The sequence below is a fragment of the Natrix helvetica genome, assembly GCF_964273705.1.
Source record: "Natrix helvetica genome assembly, chromosome: 2".
Lineage (NCBI taxonomy): Eukaryota > Metazoa > Chordata > Lepidosauria > Squamata > Natricidae > Natrix > Natrix helvetica.
Window position 1 is genome coordinate 214,921,585 of NC_138552.1, and position 18,817 is coordinate 214,940,401.

Consider the following 18,817-nt stretch of genomic DNA (forward strand, 5'->3'; position numbering starts at 1 on the left):
ATCACACTCGGTTGTTAGGTGATGACTCACTTCGATCCAAGCCATTCCCAGCTTGGTCCTTGAAGCCTAAAGCCTTAGTAAGCTGCAGTAAGACTGCCTCCTCTTGACTTTCTCCCATTCGCCTATTACCGCATCTCTCTCTTTATGGCTACCCTGCATAGTGGCACTCCTCAGTGGGGGAAGGGTCTAAGTGCTGAAGTAGAGCTGGTCTCAGCCAGCTGCTGACCCCCCCCCCCCACCACCACCACCAGACCTCTACTTTAGCCTGAGCATGGCTGGCACTGCCATTGCAATGAATGCTGAGCCAAGCCTAGCTCTAACTTCAGCTGCCCTGCACCCTGCCAGCCTTGTGTTCTGCCAGCCCTGCCACCTCAAGTTGACCTTTGCCAACTTCTTCCACCTTCCCTTCTAGAAGTATCTTTGCTTACTGAACATCTGTTCAGCAAACTGCTCAAAGCTACCACAGTGCTGAACAAGTGGTACCTACAATCTGTTCTTGATGTTCCAGCTATTAACATGCCTTCACAGTCATGGGATTGCAATTCAGGCGCTTGGTAACTATCTCACACAATGATTGTGGTGCCCTGTGGAACTGACAAGTCAGCGGGGAAGGTCGCAAGTCACTCTGGTAATTCCCCATCCTTGGCCTTCCTGCGCATTGTGCTGCATCCTCCCTTCCTTGGCTTCCCTACACTCATACCTTGCCACATCTGTTAGGCCTTCCAGGTAAATTAGACAGGAAACAACTAGATGGGCTAATTCTTCATTATTATAAGCTTCAATTAATAGAATCTTGCTAGGCTAAATTAATAGAATCTCGCAAGCCTGAGGACACAAACTTTCCGCCACCAATAAAATAGTCTTTAATTCCCAACCTATAACTCTTCTATCTTCTACATGTTGAGGTTCTGATCTTAATCCTACCTAATTTTCTCTGTTCCTGCATTAAAACGTCCTGTGCATTATAACATCAATGCGGGTTGCGAAAGCTGCAGAGCAAAAAGAAGGAAAGGAACTTTGCCCCATTAAATTCAGTGAGAAAGATCTGGAGCTGTTACACTCTTACCCACTGAAATAAAGGAGCATCACAGTTCACAATAAACTGGAATGTGAATAGAATGCCAGTTTTATTCTTTATGTGCACAGATGTGGCATATTTTTTAAAGTGGTGCATAAAGTCATAGATGAATAAATACCCCTGGGTTTACAGTTTGACTTTCTGCTCTAGGACAGGGCTTGCTAACTCAAAGCCAGGGCAAAATTTGCGGTAAGCTTTTTCAGTCACAGATTCTCAGCAAGTGTATAGATCCTCACCTTCATGCATTTCTTCCAAACCCCAGAATTGTGGTAAAATTGAAATATTTAATGAGCAAGCTAATTTATTTCATGCATGGGGAATATTTTAAACTGCATTAAGTTCCATTAAAATCAATCTGTCATTTCCCTCCCCTCTTTTATTTTCCTATTCTAGGCAAACTTTTTGGAGTGTGGCCCATTGCATGTCACTCAAGTATGTCCATGGAGGAAGAGAGTGTAAAAAAAGTGACAGCTCTCTGATCAAAGTCCTACCCTGTTTTATAGGTTTCATATGATTGTGGCTATCAAGGTAACTTTTTTCACCCCACCCTCTGATGCCACCGCTTGATGCCATTCAAACATTAGTTTTCTTAAACCATTGATCTAAATAGTGAATCAGGTCAGTAGGTACCTAGAAAATGTTTTAAATACAATATTTTATTTATTTAGAAGATTTATATGGCTGCCCACTCATTTTCATTAATTCTGGGCACCTTACAAAGAATAAGTGAAATGTGCTTTGTTCCAGGTTAGGGATGAGGTTTTGTATTTATTATAGGAAAGATACTATTGAAGAATTTTATTTTTTTCGCCAGGTTTCAAACTAGTATGTCATTTCTTTTTAAATATCAGAAACCTATTTTCGAAGAGAACAGGTACAATTCTACCTAAAAGTTTAACTTTTTGCTGTGTTTTTAAATATGCTCCAAATGGACACTATGGAAATTATGTGCTCTGGCATGAAAGTGGAGCAAATGTTTATTTTCTTTCACTAGATTCCACACTAAAGTGCTTTACGGTAGCTCAGTTGTGCCCATTTTATTTGGATGATTAGCATCATTATAAAATACTTTTCTCCAGTTACATGTTCAAGTAACTGTTATATCTGCGCAAAAAAAAAAGATACATATGTTTCAGTGTACACTGTTTGTATAGTGTTACATCAATTTTAAAAGAGTCTCTAAAGGGTTTTTGGTTTGCAACTGCATTTCATTTTTTAAAAAGATATTTATTTTTTAATCTTAAAAAAATTAGACTGATTTTCTCCTTTTCAACACAAAATGGAATTAGCCCATGAACTTTAAAGAGATTTAAACATTTATACCATTTCCCATATCTTCCTGAATAATTCAAAAGCTTAAATTTGATAGAACTAATAATTTATTGCAAAGGCAAACTATGGAAAGTTATTTGTTGCCTTAGAAACCCTCAGCTCTGGATTTCCTGCCTTCTGGGTGAATCCAACTTTACTTGTAAACATTACATCAATGTTGTCCTTTGCTCACGATGAAATACAGGGTTAGATTTTAGCTAGGAAAATGCTATTGAAAAGTTTCCCTCAATTTCAAATTTCCTCCATCTGCACTTATATGGAAAACCATTTCCACGCACAAGCAAAAAGAAAGGGGAGGGTGGGACCCTACTGCCATATTTTTCTTTTCCTGCAAAAAGGCTGCAGATATCTTAATGTACCTGAGACAACTAATTAAAGAAGGAAGTGGTCAAAGTCATTCTGCTTTGTAGACTTCAAAGGTGATCCCCTCACCTTCCTCCTCTTTACATTTTACTGTCTGTCTCTCTGCAGCTGTCAGCTTACCCTGAGTTTCATGGCGTCAAACCTGCCTCCTCCTGCTCCATAAAGTGACAGTCTTGGTTTGGTGGAATGCAGGTGTAGGAAAGGGGAAAGACCAAGATGAGCCTGCTAATGATTTCTCTGACACCCCATGCTGGGCTGCTAAAGAAAGAAATCTATGCCCACTTCTCTTTGTTTGGTCAGATATTCTAGGCTCTGCTGCCTTTCCCTGCTGCAAAGGAGCTGATTTTTTTGTTTTACAATAGGGCAAAGGCTCTGCTAAAACGATGGCATCTTATTCAAGGTTTGAAAACTCTTGAGGCTTTAATTAGATACTGAAGTGGAGACAGGCAGCACCCAAGGCTTCTATTTTCTTGATAACTTCACTCTGCAAATGCTTCATTCAGGGTTTTAACTCCATTGCAGCTTAGATTGGTTTGAAGAATGGAAGAAGTCAAGTGAAAATCTACTTTCCCGCGGCCGTCATATATATCTTGCTTCTGGGCTAGCAGAAAATTAGGGTCAAGAGTTTTCATTTCATCACTATAAATGTTCTATAGTATTCAGCTAGTCCTCTTGGTTTTTCGGTTTACATTCAAGTAAGCACAACGAAGCTAGGTTAGGGTTGTATGTAGGATAAAAAGATTCGAATTTTCCTCCCCTGTCTTCTAGATATGGATTTTAAAAAGAAAGCAAAACAGCTGTAATTGAAAACCCACTTACTAATCACTAAGTCACACTGCAGACAAAGTTATCCTGCAAGTAAAAAAACAGTTGCACTGCATGTGTCTGTGAAGCCAATGGAATATATTAGCCATGATTAAGTAGAGTTTTTCCTTTTGTGGAACGGTAACAACCACCATTCAGCTAGGATGGTTATATTTTATTCATACTGAAAAAATCTAATCTTGCTGTGGATGGCATGCTGAACTAAACTGAATCAGAGAGAATTAAATTAGCCTAATGTTCCATTGGCAGTATGTTCCTCTAAACTAATAATGAAGAAAACCCAGGCATTTAAAATATTTTCAAACATTCTTTTAGACCCTATGTTTTTTATAAAATAAAGCGCAGTTGAGTTCGTTTAAAAAGACTAAAGGGCATACATTGCAAATGGTGAAGATTGCTTAATGTGTTTATATGTCCCATCTAGAAGTAAACACTTTTAATAATATCTCAATGTAATACAATTCAAAAAAAGATTCTAAAGTAGTTGAAGGCAGAAAATATGTAAACATAATGTAAGTCGCACCATAAATGTAATTCCATTAAAAAAAAACCTAACAGTTTCTTCCCCAGCATAGCCCAAAGTGTGTGCAATTTGTATTGTTATCCTACCCACAGTAGTTCTCGCCTTTCCTCAGTGCACTGGATGTGACACCTAGTACCAAAAGTTTTTTTTCCACAAAATTCCACAACTTACGCAGTGCACGTTTACTGGATTTCAGCTCCCATATTCTCCAGTTAGCATAGCCAAAGGCCATTAGGACTAGGTATTATAGGAACTGATCCAACACATCAGTAAATAGATTGGCTCTATGGGGGGAAAATACAACACACCAAATCCTTTATTAATGGAATACATTTTTCCTTTACTAAAGGAGTCTGCTCTCAATTAAAATACATTTTCCACTAAGACCAACCTGTGAGGATTATCCAATTCCTCCTAGATATTTCTGCTGCTTGCTCTCCACCACTGATCACATGCTCAGTTGTTTGGTGGGCTACAGAATTTACATGCTCTGAGCAGTTTGCAACATCTTGCCAATGACATAATTTGCAAGGCTGGGAATTGGGATTTAGATGACACACATAACTTCCTTGCAGTGTGTAGCCTGCATAATTGTGATATGGAAGAGTTCAGTCTAAAAGCTTAAAGGCAAAGAGGTAGACTCAATTTACAATTATTTGTTTAATGGCCATTACAACGGCACTAAAAAAGTGACTTATGACAACTTTTCACACGGCTGTTGCAGTGTCCCTGTGATCAGGTGTCAAATTTCAGACGTTTTGCAACTGACATATATTTATGACAGAAGCAGTGACCTGGGATCATGTGATCACCTTTTGTGACCTTCTGACAAGCAAAATCAACGGGGAAGCCAGATTCACTTAACAACCATATTAACAACTGGTGTGATTCATTTAACAATTGTTGCAAGAAAGTTCATAAAATGAAACAAAACTCACCTAACAATTGTCTTGCTTGGCAACCGAAATTGTGATAGTAAGTCAAGGATTACTGTGAGAAAAGCTTAGCAATGTTTCCGCACATTTTAACCAATATGATAAGCTTTCCTTTTTGATTTTGTCCCCTAGTTTTACCAGTTATTACTCTATCACAATGTGGTATCAAATAATCCTTGTAATGTGTTTGTATTTATTATTTATAACGTATTTATTTGTTTATTACATTTATAGGTTTTGTAACTATGGATCAAATTACGGAGGTTATTTTTAAGCATTCTGTGCCAGCCATAAACTGCAGATAGCAAAACGGAAAGAGATGGTGAGACTTTGGGATTGGGTGGGGGGTGTCAATTTCTGAAACGTATGGATCATCTTATTGTTTCATGAACACTTCCTCCCTATTTTTTCCACAGAGATGGCCCGTACAATCTATTTGCTTCTCCTTCCTTCATATTCAGTTGCTGTCACAGGAGGTTTCTGGTGGCTTCCTTGAGATCGCTTCTGTCATCTTCAGAGCAACTCTCTCAGCTGGTGGTGGAGGATTTCGGCCATGAGCTTTCAACTGGTCTCTGTTAGGTGCAGCACTTTTAAGGTTTGGGGCCGTCTTCTTAATTTCAAAGCTAGAATCAGTACACATACTAAGCCTGTGTGAGAGATGGAAGGGACAGAGGGAAGCCAGTGTAAACCACGGGGCAAAAGAAGTTATGTCCTCCATCACTGGCAGAGCAAGCTGTTCTGAAAAAGGCCAGATGCTGTGAAGAAGCCTCTCAACAAGACCCCAAATAGAACAACCACAATTGAGCAAACAGGAGAAAATGTGCACATGAGCTAAATTTTAAATTATGTACTTTCTGTCCACCTGCCATTTTGTGCATGTATGCTGAAGTCTGGTCTGAACTTATCAAACATGGGTATGCAAACTACAGGCAGTTCTCGGTGTATGACTGGTAACCTAGGTAACGTTCCAACTTACAACTGACCTGAAAAAGGGGACTTATGTAACCCAGATTTGAAGTTCTGACTGTTGGGACCAGGGGTGAAATCCAGCAGGTTGTGACAGGTTCTGGAGAACCGGTAGTGGAAATTTTGAGTAGTTTGGAGAACCGGCAAATGCCACCTCTGACTGGCCCCAGAGTGTGGTGGGAATGGAGATTTTGCAATATCCTTCCCCTGGAATGGGTGGGAATGGAGATTTTGCAATATCCTTCCCCTGCCACACCCACCAAGCCACACCACGCCCACCAAGCCACACTGCACCCACCAAGCCACGCCCATAGAACCGGTAGTAAAAAAACCTGCATTTCACCACTGGTTGGGACCCATCCAAAGTCATTTGCAGCAATTGGTTAGGCCCATTTATGACTGTTTGTAGAGTACTGTGATCATGATTTTATTATGGTTTTGTTTTCAAACTGGCACTTTCTTTTGCTTTCTGGCAAACCCATACTATAGGTAGCCCTTGACTTACAACCATCCATTTAGTGATTTTTCAAACTTATAACAATGTTGAAAAAGTGAGTTATTTCTGTTTTTCACACAGAAATTTAGCATCCTCATGGCCATGTGATCACAAATCAGTTGCTGAATTTGGCAACTGGCTCATATCTATGACAGTTGCAGTGTCCCGGGATCATGTGATCACCTTTTGTGACCTTCTGACAAGCGAAGTCAATGGGAAGCCAGATTCACTTAACAGCCGTGTTACCAACTTAACAACTGCAGTGTTCCACTTAACAACTGTGGCAAAAAAAGTTCATAAAATTGATCAAAACTCACTTAACAACTGTTTCACTTAACACCAGAAAGTTTGGGCTCAATTGTGGTCTAAGTTGAGGATTATACGTATAGCAAACCAGTGGTTCGTTTAATGATCTTTATAACATGCTACTGTACTGGGCAGGCTCCATTACAATTATATGTTGAAGACTACCTGTATACATAAAGTGATTGTCAATTATTAGAACCATCTAACGAGGGTGAAGATATTGTATAATTTATTGTATAATCTGTCTTGTAGGCTGTGTTTTATACTGATGAATCGCTATCTACTCAGCAGGCAATATAGTTCATTGCATGCCTATGTTGACCACCACCCTGTTTAGGTATAAGTAATTTAACTTTTCCACCATTTCTATTATTAGCTCTTCAGCATGAATGTTTTCAAAGTATCTGGAATGTTTGCTGCATATTTGAAAGAACCACATTCTTGTTTTTTAAAAAAGTTTTTTTTTAATTTTAATTAAACAAAAACACAAAAAAAGAATCATCTTTCATTACATCTTGTAGAAAGCGTGTCGATTGGTTACAGATAACTTTCGTGCCTTTCTTCCACAGTCATTACTTATAGTTCATATTAGATTATACTCTTTAAATCAAAAATCTTTGTATATCTTACTATCAATGTACCACAATTCTCATTTGACTACAATTATTTGAACGTGCTTTTACCTCAAATAATTCATACTTAAGACACAACCACATAATGGCATTCATTAGCTATTTTGAAAATCCTTCAATAACATTACACCTTTATGACATATTCTAAGTAAAAGTCAATTAATAAAGTTTCTAAAGCTTTTTTTTTCCTTTTTTTTTCAACTCGCTGTTTAGAGTTTGTATCCAAGTTTCTTTTGCCAAAACCAGAGCATATATATATATTATTAAACAATATCAATTGACATTTACTTGTTGTTATTATAGTTGGCTAAAAAACATTTACTATTTATATCCAACCTCCTCTCGTCAAACCCAAAAAACATTACACCATTATGACAAGATCTGAATAAAAATTTGTTAATAAAATTTATAGGTCTTTTTCCCAGATCGCAATTTGCAATTTATATCCAAATTTCTTTTACTAGTTTGCCAGTACATGTATATATCATTAAGCTGTATCCATTATCATTTCATTATTGTTATTATAATTAATTATTTATTAAAAAAATAAACATTTAATAACAATCTAAAACAATCTAAAAATTACTAAATTCCTACTTATTGATCACCAAAATTAACTATTTTTTTATTATCAACTTTCATTGTCAACCTGTATCTTTCCAGTAACAAAGCAGTCTTATCTCTCTTGCCACTTGTGGTGTCAGTCTTCTTTTTATCTCCTTTATAAGGTTTTTATAGACATCTCTCTGCACTTTGTTGCTTGAAGGATCTCTCAGGTAATCTCGTTGCTCTCCATCTGCTATTAAAATTAGCTTGTCTTTGGTTGTTAATCGTGCTTCTGAAAAAATTCTCTTCTTAAATCCATCATCATTTCTCTTTTTTCTTCTTCTGTATCTTGGAATCTGAGGTAGAGCTCCAGTTTGTCGAATTCCCTTTTCCATATTCCCTTCTTTCCACTTTCACCCACATTTGCTCCATTAATAAAATCATCTATTGTCTTGCCTTTATTTTCTATGTCTTCATTCTCCCCTTTAATTTTGGGGGCTCCAACCCCTTCGTCTTTTGCTGTGAGGAACACTAGTTTTTCCAACTTCTTCTCAATTCTCCGATATCCTTCCAGTAGATTTTGAATTCCAGCCAAGATATTTTGGAATTTTAAAGTTTCCTCACCTGAGTATTGATCTATGTTTCCAAAAAAGAAGGAGGAAAAAGAAAAACTAATAACCACTGCCGCTCTAGCCTTCCAGGCCTCTTTTATTTTTTTTATTTTAGATTGACTTAAACACAAGTTCTTTTATGCTTTTCAAAGGAGAAGGGTTCTGTTTTCTTTTTCCTTTCTCTCCCCTGCCAAAATAGTTCTCAAAGAGCACCTGCATAAACAATTTGTGCCCTTGGCTCTTTATCAGTTTCTGTAAACCCTTCAGCTACAAAGTCAGTAAGTTCAAAGAGGAAAAGAGAAGAAATACGTTGTTTCAAAAACTCCAGCCTCTGACCTCCGAGTGGCAGTGTTGCTACCTTTCATTTTCTAATATTTATCTCTGGCTTATAGGAAACAAAGTTCTTAACAAGTAATAGGAAGAATTGTTAAAATAAAAAGGAAGGTTTTAATCCAAAAATCAAAAAAATAAAGTAACAAAAAACAGAAGAAAAATTAATCAGTTCACTTTAAGAGGAGAAACAAAAAACATTGTGAGCACTTCAATCCACAAAGTATAGTTACAAAGAAAAAAAAAGCTTTCCAGAGCAATCCAATATAGGTTAATTTTGCCGCTTAATTCTTTTGCCTAAGGATTTAATTTGGCTTAAAAAAAAGTTTCTTTGGGCAGTCTTTCTCAAAATAGAAAAAATACCTCACCAGATGGACTCACTTTCTCTTTTCACTTCCTTCCTTCTGGAGCCATCCCAACTTCATCAGCCTGGGGCTGCCTGTTTACTGCCGGCTTGAAGAGCTTCCCTTGGGTCAATCAGGGACTTTGCGGTGTCCCTGAGCCCAGCAAGGCTTCGTCTTCTTGATCACCGTCTCTGCGGGACGGTTTAGGTCCAGTGGCAAAAGTACCAATGACGGTCTCGGAGTGTTGAGACCGCACGTTGTATCGTAGCGATGTTGGCTCCTCCTCTCAAAAGAACCACATTCTTAAATTATTTCTTCTCAATTTCTGTTGTTAGCTGTCAACTTAGTTATTGCAAAACATATTGTGTCATTTTGATATATGTCTCACTATTAAGGTAAAAACATTCTAGTGTTTATGTACTAATATGGCTTCATCCTAGCCATTCAAATATTGCAATCTCCTATGAATAGTTTCAAGAAACAACTATATACACATATTAACTTGAGAATATCTTGAAGTGAACAAAATCTTGCCCCAGAAATCCTCTGCCCTTTTATTCTTTATGGTGATCAGTTGGAGGCCAAAATGTAGCAAAATTGAGAAATGAAATAATTCTTCTTTAAAAGGCAAAAAATGCTAAATTTAAAGAGGAATTGAAAATCTATCTAGGTAGCAGAACAGAAGGCCACATAATTCTAATCATATGAAAGAAGGGAAGAAATTGGACCAAATAATAATAATTTATAAAATATACTAATATAATTATTAGCTGACCTTGCATATATTTTCAGCATTCAAAGTCCTTCATGCAACTCGGAATTTGTGATCACAGCAAAATCTCTTTTTGAATGGTTAAGCAATATTTTATACAACAGTAAAATAGTAGCTGCCCCATCATCATTCACAGAGCATTAAGCCAGTTTCAAATGGAAGAAAGGGCCATTTTGCTCCCCTCTTACCTTAGAAAACATTTGTTCCATTTGCTGTTGGCTTTTCATCTTCATTTTCGTAGGAGTTGATGGGCAGCAAATATCCACAGACTGCAACAAAAGAGCTGCAGTCTGCTGTGAAAATTAGGAGGGGGACAGTGAATGATTATTTTGTACTCTTATAGAAAACTGGAATAAAATGTATTCATCAAGCAGCAAAGAGATCATTCATTATGAAAATGCAAAATTGTTTAAGGCCTTCAAGTGAAAAATAATAATTAAAAAATGAATAATCTGTTCACAAATACAACTATTCTAGTTTTATGAGCATTAGGATAAAACATAAGTTTATATAATATGGTGCACTTCATCAATTTTGTTGGTTCCTACATATTTGTTTCCATAGTATTAAAAACTCAACGTTAACAAACTTGATTAGCCTCTCTTAACCAAGGGAACTGTATACTCTGCTAAGTACTGACTATTTTCTATTAATGGGTTTTGGAAGAGATCTATACACTGGATTTGCACAGATGTAATGTTCAACTATATATTTCAAGTGGAATTTTTTTATTTGACAGACTGCATCTAATGCCACTTAAGCAAGAAGACTTCCCTTTTATAATTGGAAATCTTTTTTTAGCAATTACCCCACCTAATTGTCCAGGTTGGATCTGAAATGAACATAGGAGAGTGGCATGGGAAGAAAATCTGTTCCATTGGATATGTCCATTCACCAGCAAATGCAGAACATTGCATACGTTCCTCATTTTTAAAATTACTTATAATCATTATATCATTACAGCCAACACAAATAATTTATAAAATGCAAAACAAATGGAAGCAAAAATAGGATTGTAATTAACCATAGTGTTTCTTTTTCACCAAGGACAATAATAAAAGTTATACTTAAATACATTTATTGAAAACAAACTTTCCTAAACTGAGATCTTCCAGCTAAGAAGTTTGGGACTCTTAGGCTCCATCCACCCAGTTATTCACAACCCTCAAAAAAAAAAAAGGGGGGGGGAACCTCAAGTGACATTAATTAACATTTGTGCCACAACCTCTGGGAAGTATCAGATTCCCTACTTTTAGTTTATTGCTATATTACTGCTCCAGTTACTGGGGAATATGCTAAATGGAGCATCCCAAAACAAACGAACAAGAAAATCCCTACACAATTCCATTGTTCCGTTTCCAGGATTCTGGAAAGAATCCTGGTTTAGAAGTGCATGACAGCCAAACTTGCAAGGATTGAGAATGAAACATCATCAATATTTCAAGAACTACAGATATTATGAAGAAGTAGGAACAAAGGAAACAAAAGGGATTCATAAACATGTCATACATTTATGCAAAAAAAATGAAGTGCATTTCAATTCTCCTCTTAGACCTTATGAATATAACCTGTGAATCAATCCTTTTATCCTATGATGCCATCGCAAATGGGTGTAAATACAGTTCATTCACTGGCCAACTGAATGGATATTTCAGGCTTTTGGAGAATGCATGGCAAACTAACGTAATCATAAATTAGAAAGGAAAAATAAACAAGATTTCAGGAGGAGTCATTATTTCAAAACAGTGACACCTGTGAACATTAAGCTTGCTTCTATTTCAGGGGAATGTCACAAACATTGGTATTGAAACAATATATTGATATCAAACTTGCAGAAAAATTACAGCCGTGTAGCTAATTTAATCCAGTCCATTAACACATTTTCATAATTTAAAAATTTGTAATTTGGAAGTCCTAGAAGGAAATTACTTTGTTAAAAAAGCAGCAACATTTGCAAAATTTAAATTAATTGGAAATGATTTTCCAAACACATTAGTTCACAAATCTAAGATTCCTATTAAGTCACGAAGTTGTTGCGCCTTGATTTTGCCCAAGCAGAACATCTACTGTTACAAACATCTGTGTTACAAAAGGCTCTTTAGTTTAAGCACAACCCAGCTGAACAAAGAGAGGACAGCATATTATTCTTCCCGAATCCGTGGCACATGTATTTTACACTTCTATTTTACACTTCCATTGTAAACAATACCTTTCTGTTCTTTCTTCTCACACACATTCATGGTTTACAAACAGAACTAAACAAAATGCATGTATTTACTGAATCCAATCCAAAAAGCACAAATCTAGTAACAACTTGACCTCAAGTATCTTAACTGCAGAATAGATTAATTGATAGTATATACTATCAATAGGAAACCTAAGAATATTATAGTCAAGGCATGAAATGCCCAAGTTCTAAATCCTCTAAATGAGGATTTCAGTAACAGAAAATGAAACAGTTTTGAAGAAATGTCAACATCTAATAAGGGCAATGACCAGACTTACTACTGCAATTTTTACCCAACAAAACTTCTGGATACTCTTATTTTTCTTTAATTGCACATACTGCAGCATTCTACTATCATGATGTAACCAAATCATGAATAAATGTTCCAGGATCTGATTGATTCATGAATAAGTGCATGACTCTGGGGTATGAAAGGGTACTATTGTCTGTCTGGTCCTTGGCATCCAATAAAGATCCTGATTTCTCAAGATCAAGAAGCACATCAGCTCAAGATTGAAACTCTGCTCTTTTCAGAAGGAAAAATCCAAACCCAATCTCTATTTTATATGGATTTACCATGGTTGCAAAACGCATTGCAGGATATTCCAATTACAATCTGACACTAATCCAACATTCTCATTTAAAAACATGAAAGAAATGCCAGTGAATAAGGCAACAGCAATTGCCAGAATAAAACAAATCACACAATATACCTGGAAACATGATTGGGTCTTTTTTGAAAAAAACACTTGTTCTCTGAGCACACGTGGATTGTATTCCCACAGTAGGATAAACAATGCTGCTAGGTTTGTCTCTCATCTCTTCAGAATCTTTTTAGTGACAGATTTTTGCACTAAGCAGTCAAAGTGTGCCAGCACTGGAGTGAGCGATACTATTGGTGTTAGCTGCAGCATGCTGATACATCCTTGAGAACTAGCACATCATTAGTAATACCTTCACAACTAAGGTCAGATGGCACACAAAGCAGTATATCCTTAAGGCAAGTGTGTAAAAAACATTTAATTTAACCTCTTTATCATTGGTTCTCTTGAATTGTATATAGAATATGCACATATGTATGTAAGCATTTATGTGTGGGTGTGTATACACATATATATACACACATACACACAAGTTTACATTTGATATAGACTAGTCAATTGGAACCATACTCCATCTGACAATGTTGCTAGAATCTGTCCATTAGTCCAATTAAGAATTGCTTTACAATGAAGTTATTAATAGGCACAAGGTAAAACATAACATTTGTTCATATACAGTTTTCGTTTACACTTTGTCATACAAGCACTACAAATTAAATGTTTAAAAGTTGTCAAGATTCTGCACAGAAACGTGAACTAGAGCTAATATTCTCTGTCCACATTAAACTCATAGACTAGGATGATGAATCTCATAATCTAACTCAAATTTACATTTATATTTAGTTTTGAAACTTGTAGTCCAATTCAATAATTTTCTTGCATCCCTTATTATCATTGCAGTCAATGATAATAAGTCAATTATTGTTATTGCAAAACAGGTCCCCCCCCTCTAATTTTGGCTACTTGAATCCTTCCTCACCATCATTATTAAACTGTATTATTTCTACATCACATCTGAGATTACTATTAACAGATTTACAGAAACACATCAAAATTGAGAGTTACCGATTTTGCGAAATTTTAACTACAAATATTGACTAGGAGCTCTTGGAAACAAACTGTTATACTTCGGACTCTGATCTATTTTGGGAAACTACCCAATTGTGTTGGAGCCAATAGATGAACTGGGTTATTCTGGACTTCTAGTCTCAAAAGCTCTGCAGAAAAATAACCTGGGAAAGGCTATACCAAGAGACAAGATATAGAAAATTAAAATAAAATAGTCATTAAACAATCTTTAAAAATTAGGGCTTCTTTTTAAAAAATGTGCCTTAATTCTGAAAAAAATGTTGTTTCATATGTGTGATTATCAGGCATATTTTTGTCATTTCCCATCTTATCCCATTTCCTTTCCAAAGTTAAAAAAAAACCTCTGCTAACTTGATTCTTTCTACAATTATGAAATATTATTGAAATACTGTATATAACTAATATGGTGTGAAATATGTGGATGTATTATCTTTAGTTTGCATTTTTATCCATTTCTATTATTTGCTTTACTATCTAAAATTGCTTATACCAAAGAAAAGAAATTAACTATGTTCAGACTCTGTAGGTCAAGTATCATTAGTCCAGAAAAAAATAATTAAAAATGTTTAATCTTGGTAGATGAACATATAAAGATGGATAATTAAAAATTGCCTCATTTCTCTTAATTATTTCCACTGATGTGTTGATAAGTTTGAAGAGTTTATCTCTCAGGTGATAACCTGAAATGCATCTGATTTTAGTTCCAAAAGACAGTGGCTATTCAAATGTATGAAAAGGTGCTTTTTCATTCCTCCATTTTATTTCTCTCACATATATGTGAACAATTTCCCTTGATTCACTCTGCCTCTCAGTAATAAGGATTCAGCCAAGATATATTTATTTTAGGCCAGGCAAACATGGGTCCATGTGGCCTACCTTTGACTGGGGCGGGATGAAAGGCAAGAAGGGCCTCCTAACGGTTTGGTGACATCTCCACTAATCCTCTCTCCTTTGGGGAACAATTACAGATGTCAACTAGAAGGCACCCACATGAAAATTTCTAAGGCATATTCTGAAAAGATTTTGCTTGCAAGCCCAAAGTAAAGCATTTTGGTATCATTCTGAATGAGGAGAGTTCATGGAGTCACCTCAGACAGATGTCCCTATATTGTCATAGAAAATGCTTTCCATGTGCAGTTAGATTAGATACATTTGTCAAAAAGATTAGACCAGGAGCCCCCAACTCCTTCAAAAAGTTTCAAATTGTTCAGTGACTCCCAAACATGCGGGTTGATATTGACCACTTTGGAAAACCTTGGACTAGACAAATATGAAAGATTAAGCCTGCAATGCATTACAATGATTGAATAGTAGCTTACTATGGTGTTTATAAGCATGTAGCCTGTGGTGAAATATAAATCGTTAACAGATTGTTAATCGGTTAACGATTTATATTTCACCACAGGCTACATGCTTATAAATACCAGGTCTCGTGGGGATGCAAAAGAGGTGATATCTTCAGGCTCTGTAGCTATGCTCCTCAAATCATGTAGATAGCATCAATGATTCCCCCCCCCCCCCCGTAAAAGATTGGCCGAAGGATGAGGCAGGACGCAGTCTGAGGCAACTAACAGCTAACTTTATTACAGGCAAACGGCAACGTATATACAGCAGTGAGAATCAGCACTTTCCCTGCCTGACAGCTATTTATACGGAGCTGTCAGGCAGGGCAACCAATCAGAGGCTCTGTCAGCCTGCGCTCAGCCAAGTCTTAGCCAATCAGGCGCGGTTTGGCTGTTGCTGGCTGCCAGGACACAACACTCCTTCCCCCCCAGCGAGGACGCAGGCGCGAAGGTGGCACATGCGTACTCGCTAAGGTAGGCGGGGCAGCGCCGGACCCGCCCTGATCTCCTCAGTCCAGGCGGAGTCGTTGGCGGAGGAAGAGGTGCCCGTGGAAGCTCCTCCCTGGAGGGAGTGTAGCTCTGGGTGACGTCATCTGGGCCTGCAGCAGAGGGCAGACCCGAAGGCCCAGGTAGGACGGGGCGAGGGGTCATGGCCGTAGGAGGCGGGATTAGGACAATTGCCGGTAGGCGGCGTCTTGGTAGGCGAGGCCTGATTGGGGAAAGGCCTCTTGAAGAAACAAACCAGGAGGGGCGTGAACGGACGGAGATGGCAACTGGAACGGCTGCCTGTCGGCGGCCCCTGGGTAGGCGAGGCCTGACTGGGGGAAGGCCTCACAGGGGGTTGCTTCTGCCGGTTGTGGTGGAACAGTGGCTGGCTGCGGGTCGGATTGAGCGGAACCCTCGGCTGGGTGGCGGCGTGGCTGCCAGGACACAACACCCCCACACACACAATTCAGCTCCAAACTCTTTCATAACTGGCTTAAGACCACTCAAATTGAATGCAGAATGAAGGTTTCTAATCATTCTCTGGTTCACACCCTTCTTTTGCTCTGATCAAAGATCAAGGGTAACTTTGTCAACTCTTATCTTGACCTTACATGCAACTGAGTAGCCGCAAGGAAGAAAAAGTACTGTTAATGTCTTTTCTATGTAGCCTAAAATCTATGGCAATCCTCCAAAACTACTGAAACAGAAATGAAATGGATGATTCTGAGTTATACTGTATAAATTTTTCTTATCTGACAATGATTTACTGCGCATGACATAATACGTCACACATTCTTTACTTCCTTTCTGATCTTCCGTTCCCCTGCCGAAGGAGGTGGGCAACATAGCTCTATTGTAAATTAGTTACAATTGGTGGCATTTTAGAGATACATAAATATGGAGTACTAAGTCAAGAACACATGACTAACTGGGTCTTTTTCACAAGAAACATTTTGTAATAGCAATCTTCATTCACCCTTTATTGCAGCTTTCTCTAAGCAAGGACCTAATAGATCCAATATATTAGAAGGGACCAGATTAAAGAGCCCTAGTGCACAACCATTTAAATATGAGCCAGCAGTGTGCTGCAGCTGCCAAAAAAGCCAACACAGTTCTAGGCTGCATCAACAGAGGGATAGAATCAAGATCACGTGAAGTGTTAATACCACTTTATAATGCCTTGGTAAGGCCACACTTGGAATACTGCATTCAGTATTGGTCACCACAATGTAGAAAAGATGTGGAGACTCTGGAAAGAGTGCAGAGAAGAGCAACAAAGATGATTAGGGACTGGAGACTAAAACATATGAAGAACGGTTGCAGGAACTGGGTATGTCTAGTTTAATAGAAAGAAGGACTAGGGGAGACATGATAGTAGTGTTCCAATATCTCAGGGGTTGCCACAAAGAAGAGGGAGTCAAACTATTTTCCAAGGCACCTGAGAGTAGAACAAGAAGCAATGGGTGGAAACTAATCAAGGAGAGAAGCAACTTAGAACTGAGGAGAAACTTCCTGACAGTTAGAACAATTAATCAGTGGAACAGCTTGCCTCCAGAAGTTGTGAATGCTCCAACACTGGAAGTCTTTAAGAAGATGTTGGATAGCCATTTGTCTGAAACGGTATAGGGTTTCCTGCCTAGGCAGGGGGTTGGACTAGAAGGCCTCCAAGGTCCCTTCCAACTCTGCTATTGTATTGTATTGTATTATATGAAACTGAATTAAGTAGTCGAAAAACAATTTCACAACTGTTTTGTTACTGAAAAGACCAATTTTCGTAAATTAAAGCAGAGCATTTAAAAATAAAAAGGTTATAAATAGATTTTAAAAATGTACTTACTTTTTTCAGCCTGCCATTTGGAAAGCTTTTAACTTGCTGGAGTGGCTTGATTCCAGTTGGAGTAGAAAAATGTAAAGATTTAGCAGCGGACACTAGAGATTGAAAATAGAAAGTAAATATTGAAGCTCTGATATAAATAGCATAACGAAATTTATTTTCATCAGCTGAAACAAAATGATCAGCTGAACATTTCCTCTTATACAGCAATTTTATTACAAATTTCACTCATTGTGTTTTTCAATGGGACCTAGGAAGCATGCATTTTCTGTCACATCACCTGCTTTCTGGAAAACCAGAGATTAGATTAGCCTCGGTCTGCTGGTCTTTTGTGAAGTATTGAAGACCTAAATGTGCTCCAGGACTTGGGGCTTAGAAGTCTAGGTGGTTCGTGGAAGGATTTTGTTGATTGTTCTCTTCAGGTTCAGGTTCTCTTGGTGACCAGTGTAAGTTTTTTACTCTTTATTATTGTTTGTTTGCTTTTAAGCTCTGTTAGGTGCTCAGAGTTGCAATTGTGAGGTAGCTGATCATAGGATTCAATCAACCAATCAAATTAAAAAAATATAAAGTAAGTGCATCTAGAGGGGGAAATTTTTGAGAAAATTCTGACAAAGATGAGTGAAATGAACATATTTCAGGGCTTTCCCCATGGCTGTGTCTGTGTATAGAGGGCCTTGATAAAAATATAAGCAAGAAAGTGACAAGGGGTAAAATATTATTTTTAAATCCAGAACATCCAAATAATGTTTGGAAGTGGCTCTGACAGACAAAATTTTTGCGTGCACCGAACCAGCAGTTAAGCCGGGAGCAACCCACCCCTGAAGTAACGGGAGCTCACTCTGTTACGCAGCACTAGGGATTCAAACTGCCAAACTGCCGACCTTTCTGATCAACAATCTCAGCATTTTAGCCACTGAGCCACCGTGTCCCCTGCTAGTATCTCTAGTCCAACCCATATTTCTCATCTCCTAGATGCCACTTTGCCAGTGAGATTATGTGCCTTTCAAATTAATTTAATATTTATTTAACTTGGCTTTAATCTTGCATTTTAACGATTGTAAATGCTCACAAGATCTTCTAGGGGTCAATTTCCTTATTTAAAATATTGGTCAGTAAAATAATAAATAAAATAGGTGTCTGCTTTTCCTGTAGAGATGAATCTTATTCCAGTCTCCAG

At 37.6% G+C, this 18,817-nt stretch overlaps 1 protein-coding gene across 1 annotated transcript in view; it reads right to left on the reverse strand.

The window, feature by feature from the left end:
• Window positions 1-18,817, reverse strand: part of LOC309387696 (uncharacterized protein) — a 65,493-nt gene that overhangs the window by 17,668 nt on the left and 29,008 nt on the right. Inside the window, exons 7-8 of the mRNA XM_081944419.1 lie at window positions 17,644-17,735; window positions 10,248-10,352 (exon numbers count right to left, since the gene is read on the reverse strand). Coding sequence (XP_081800545.1) covers window positions 10,248-10,352; window positions 17,644-17,735 — 197 coding nt within the window. The remainder of the gene's footprint in view (window positions 1-10,247; window positions 10,353-17,643; window positions 17,736-18,817) is intronic.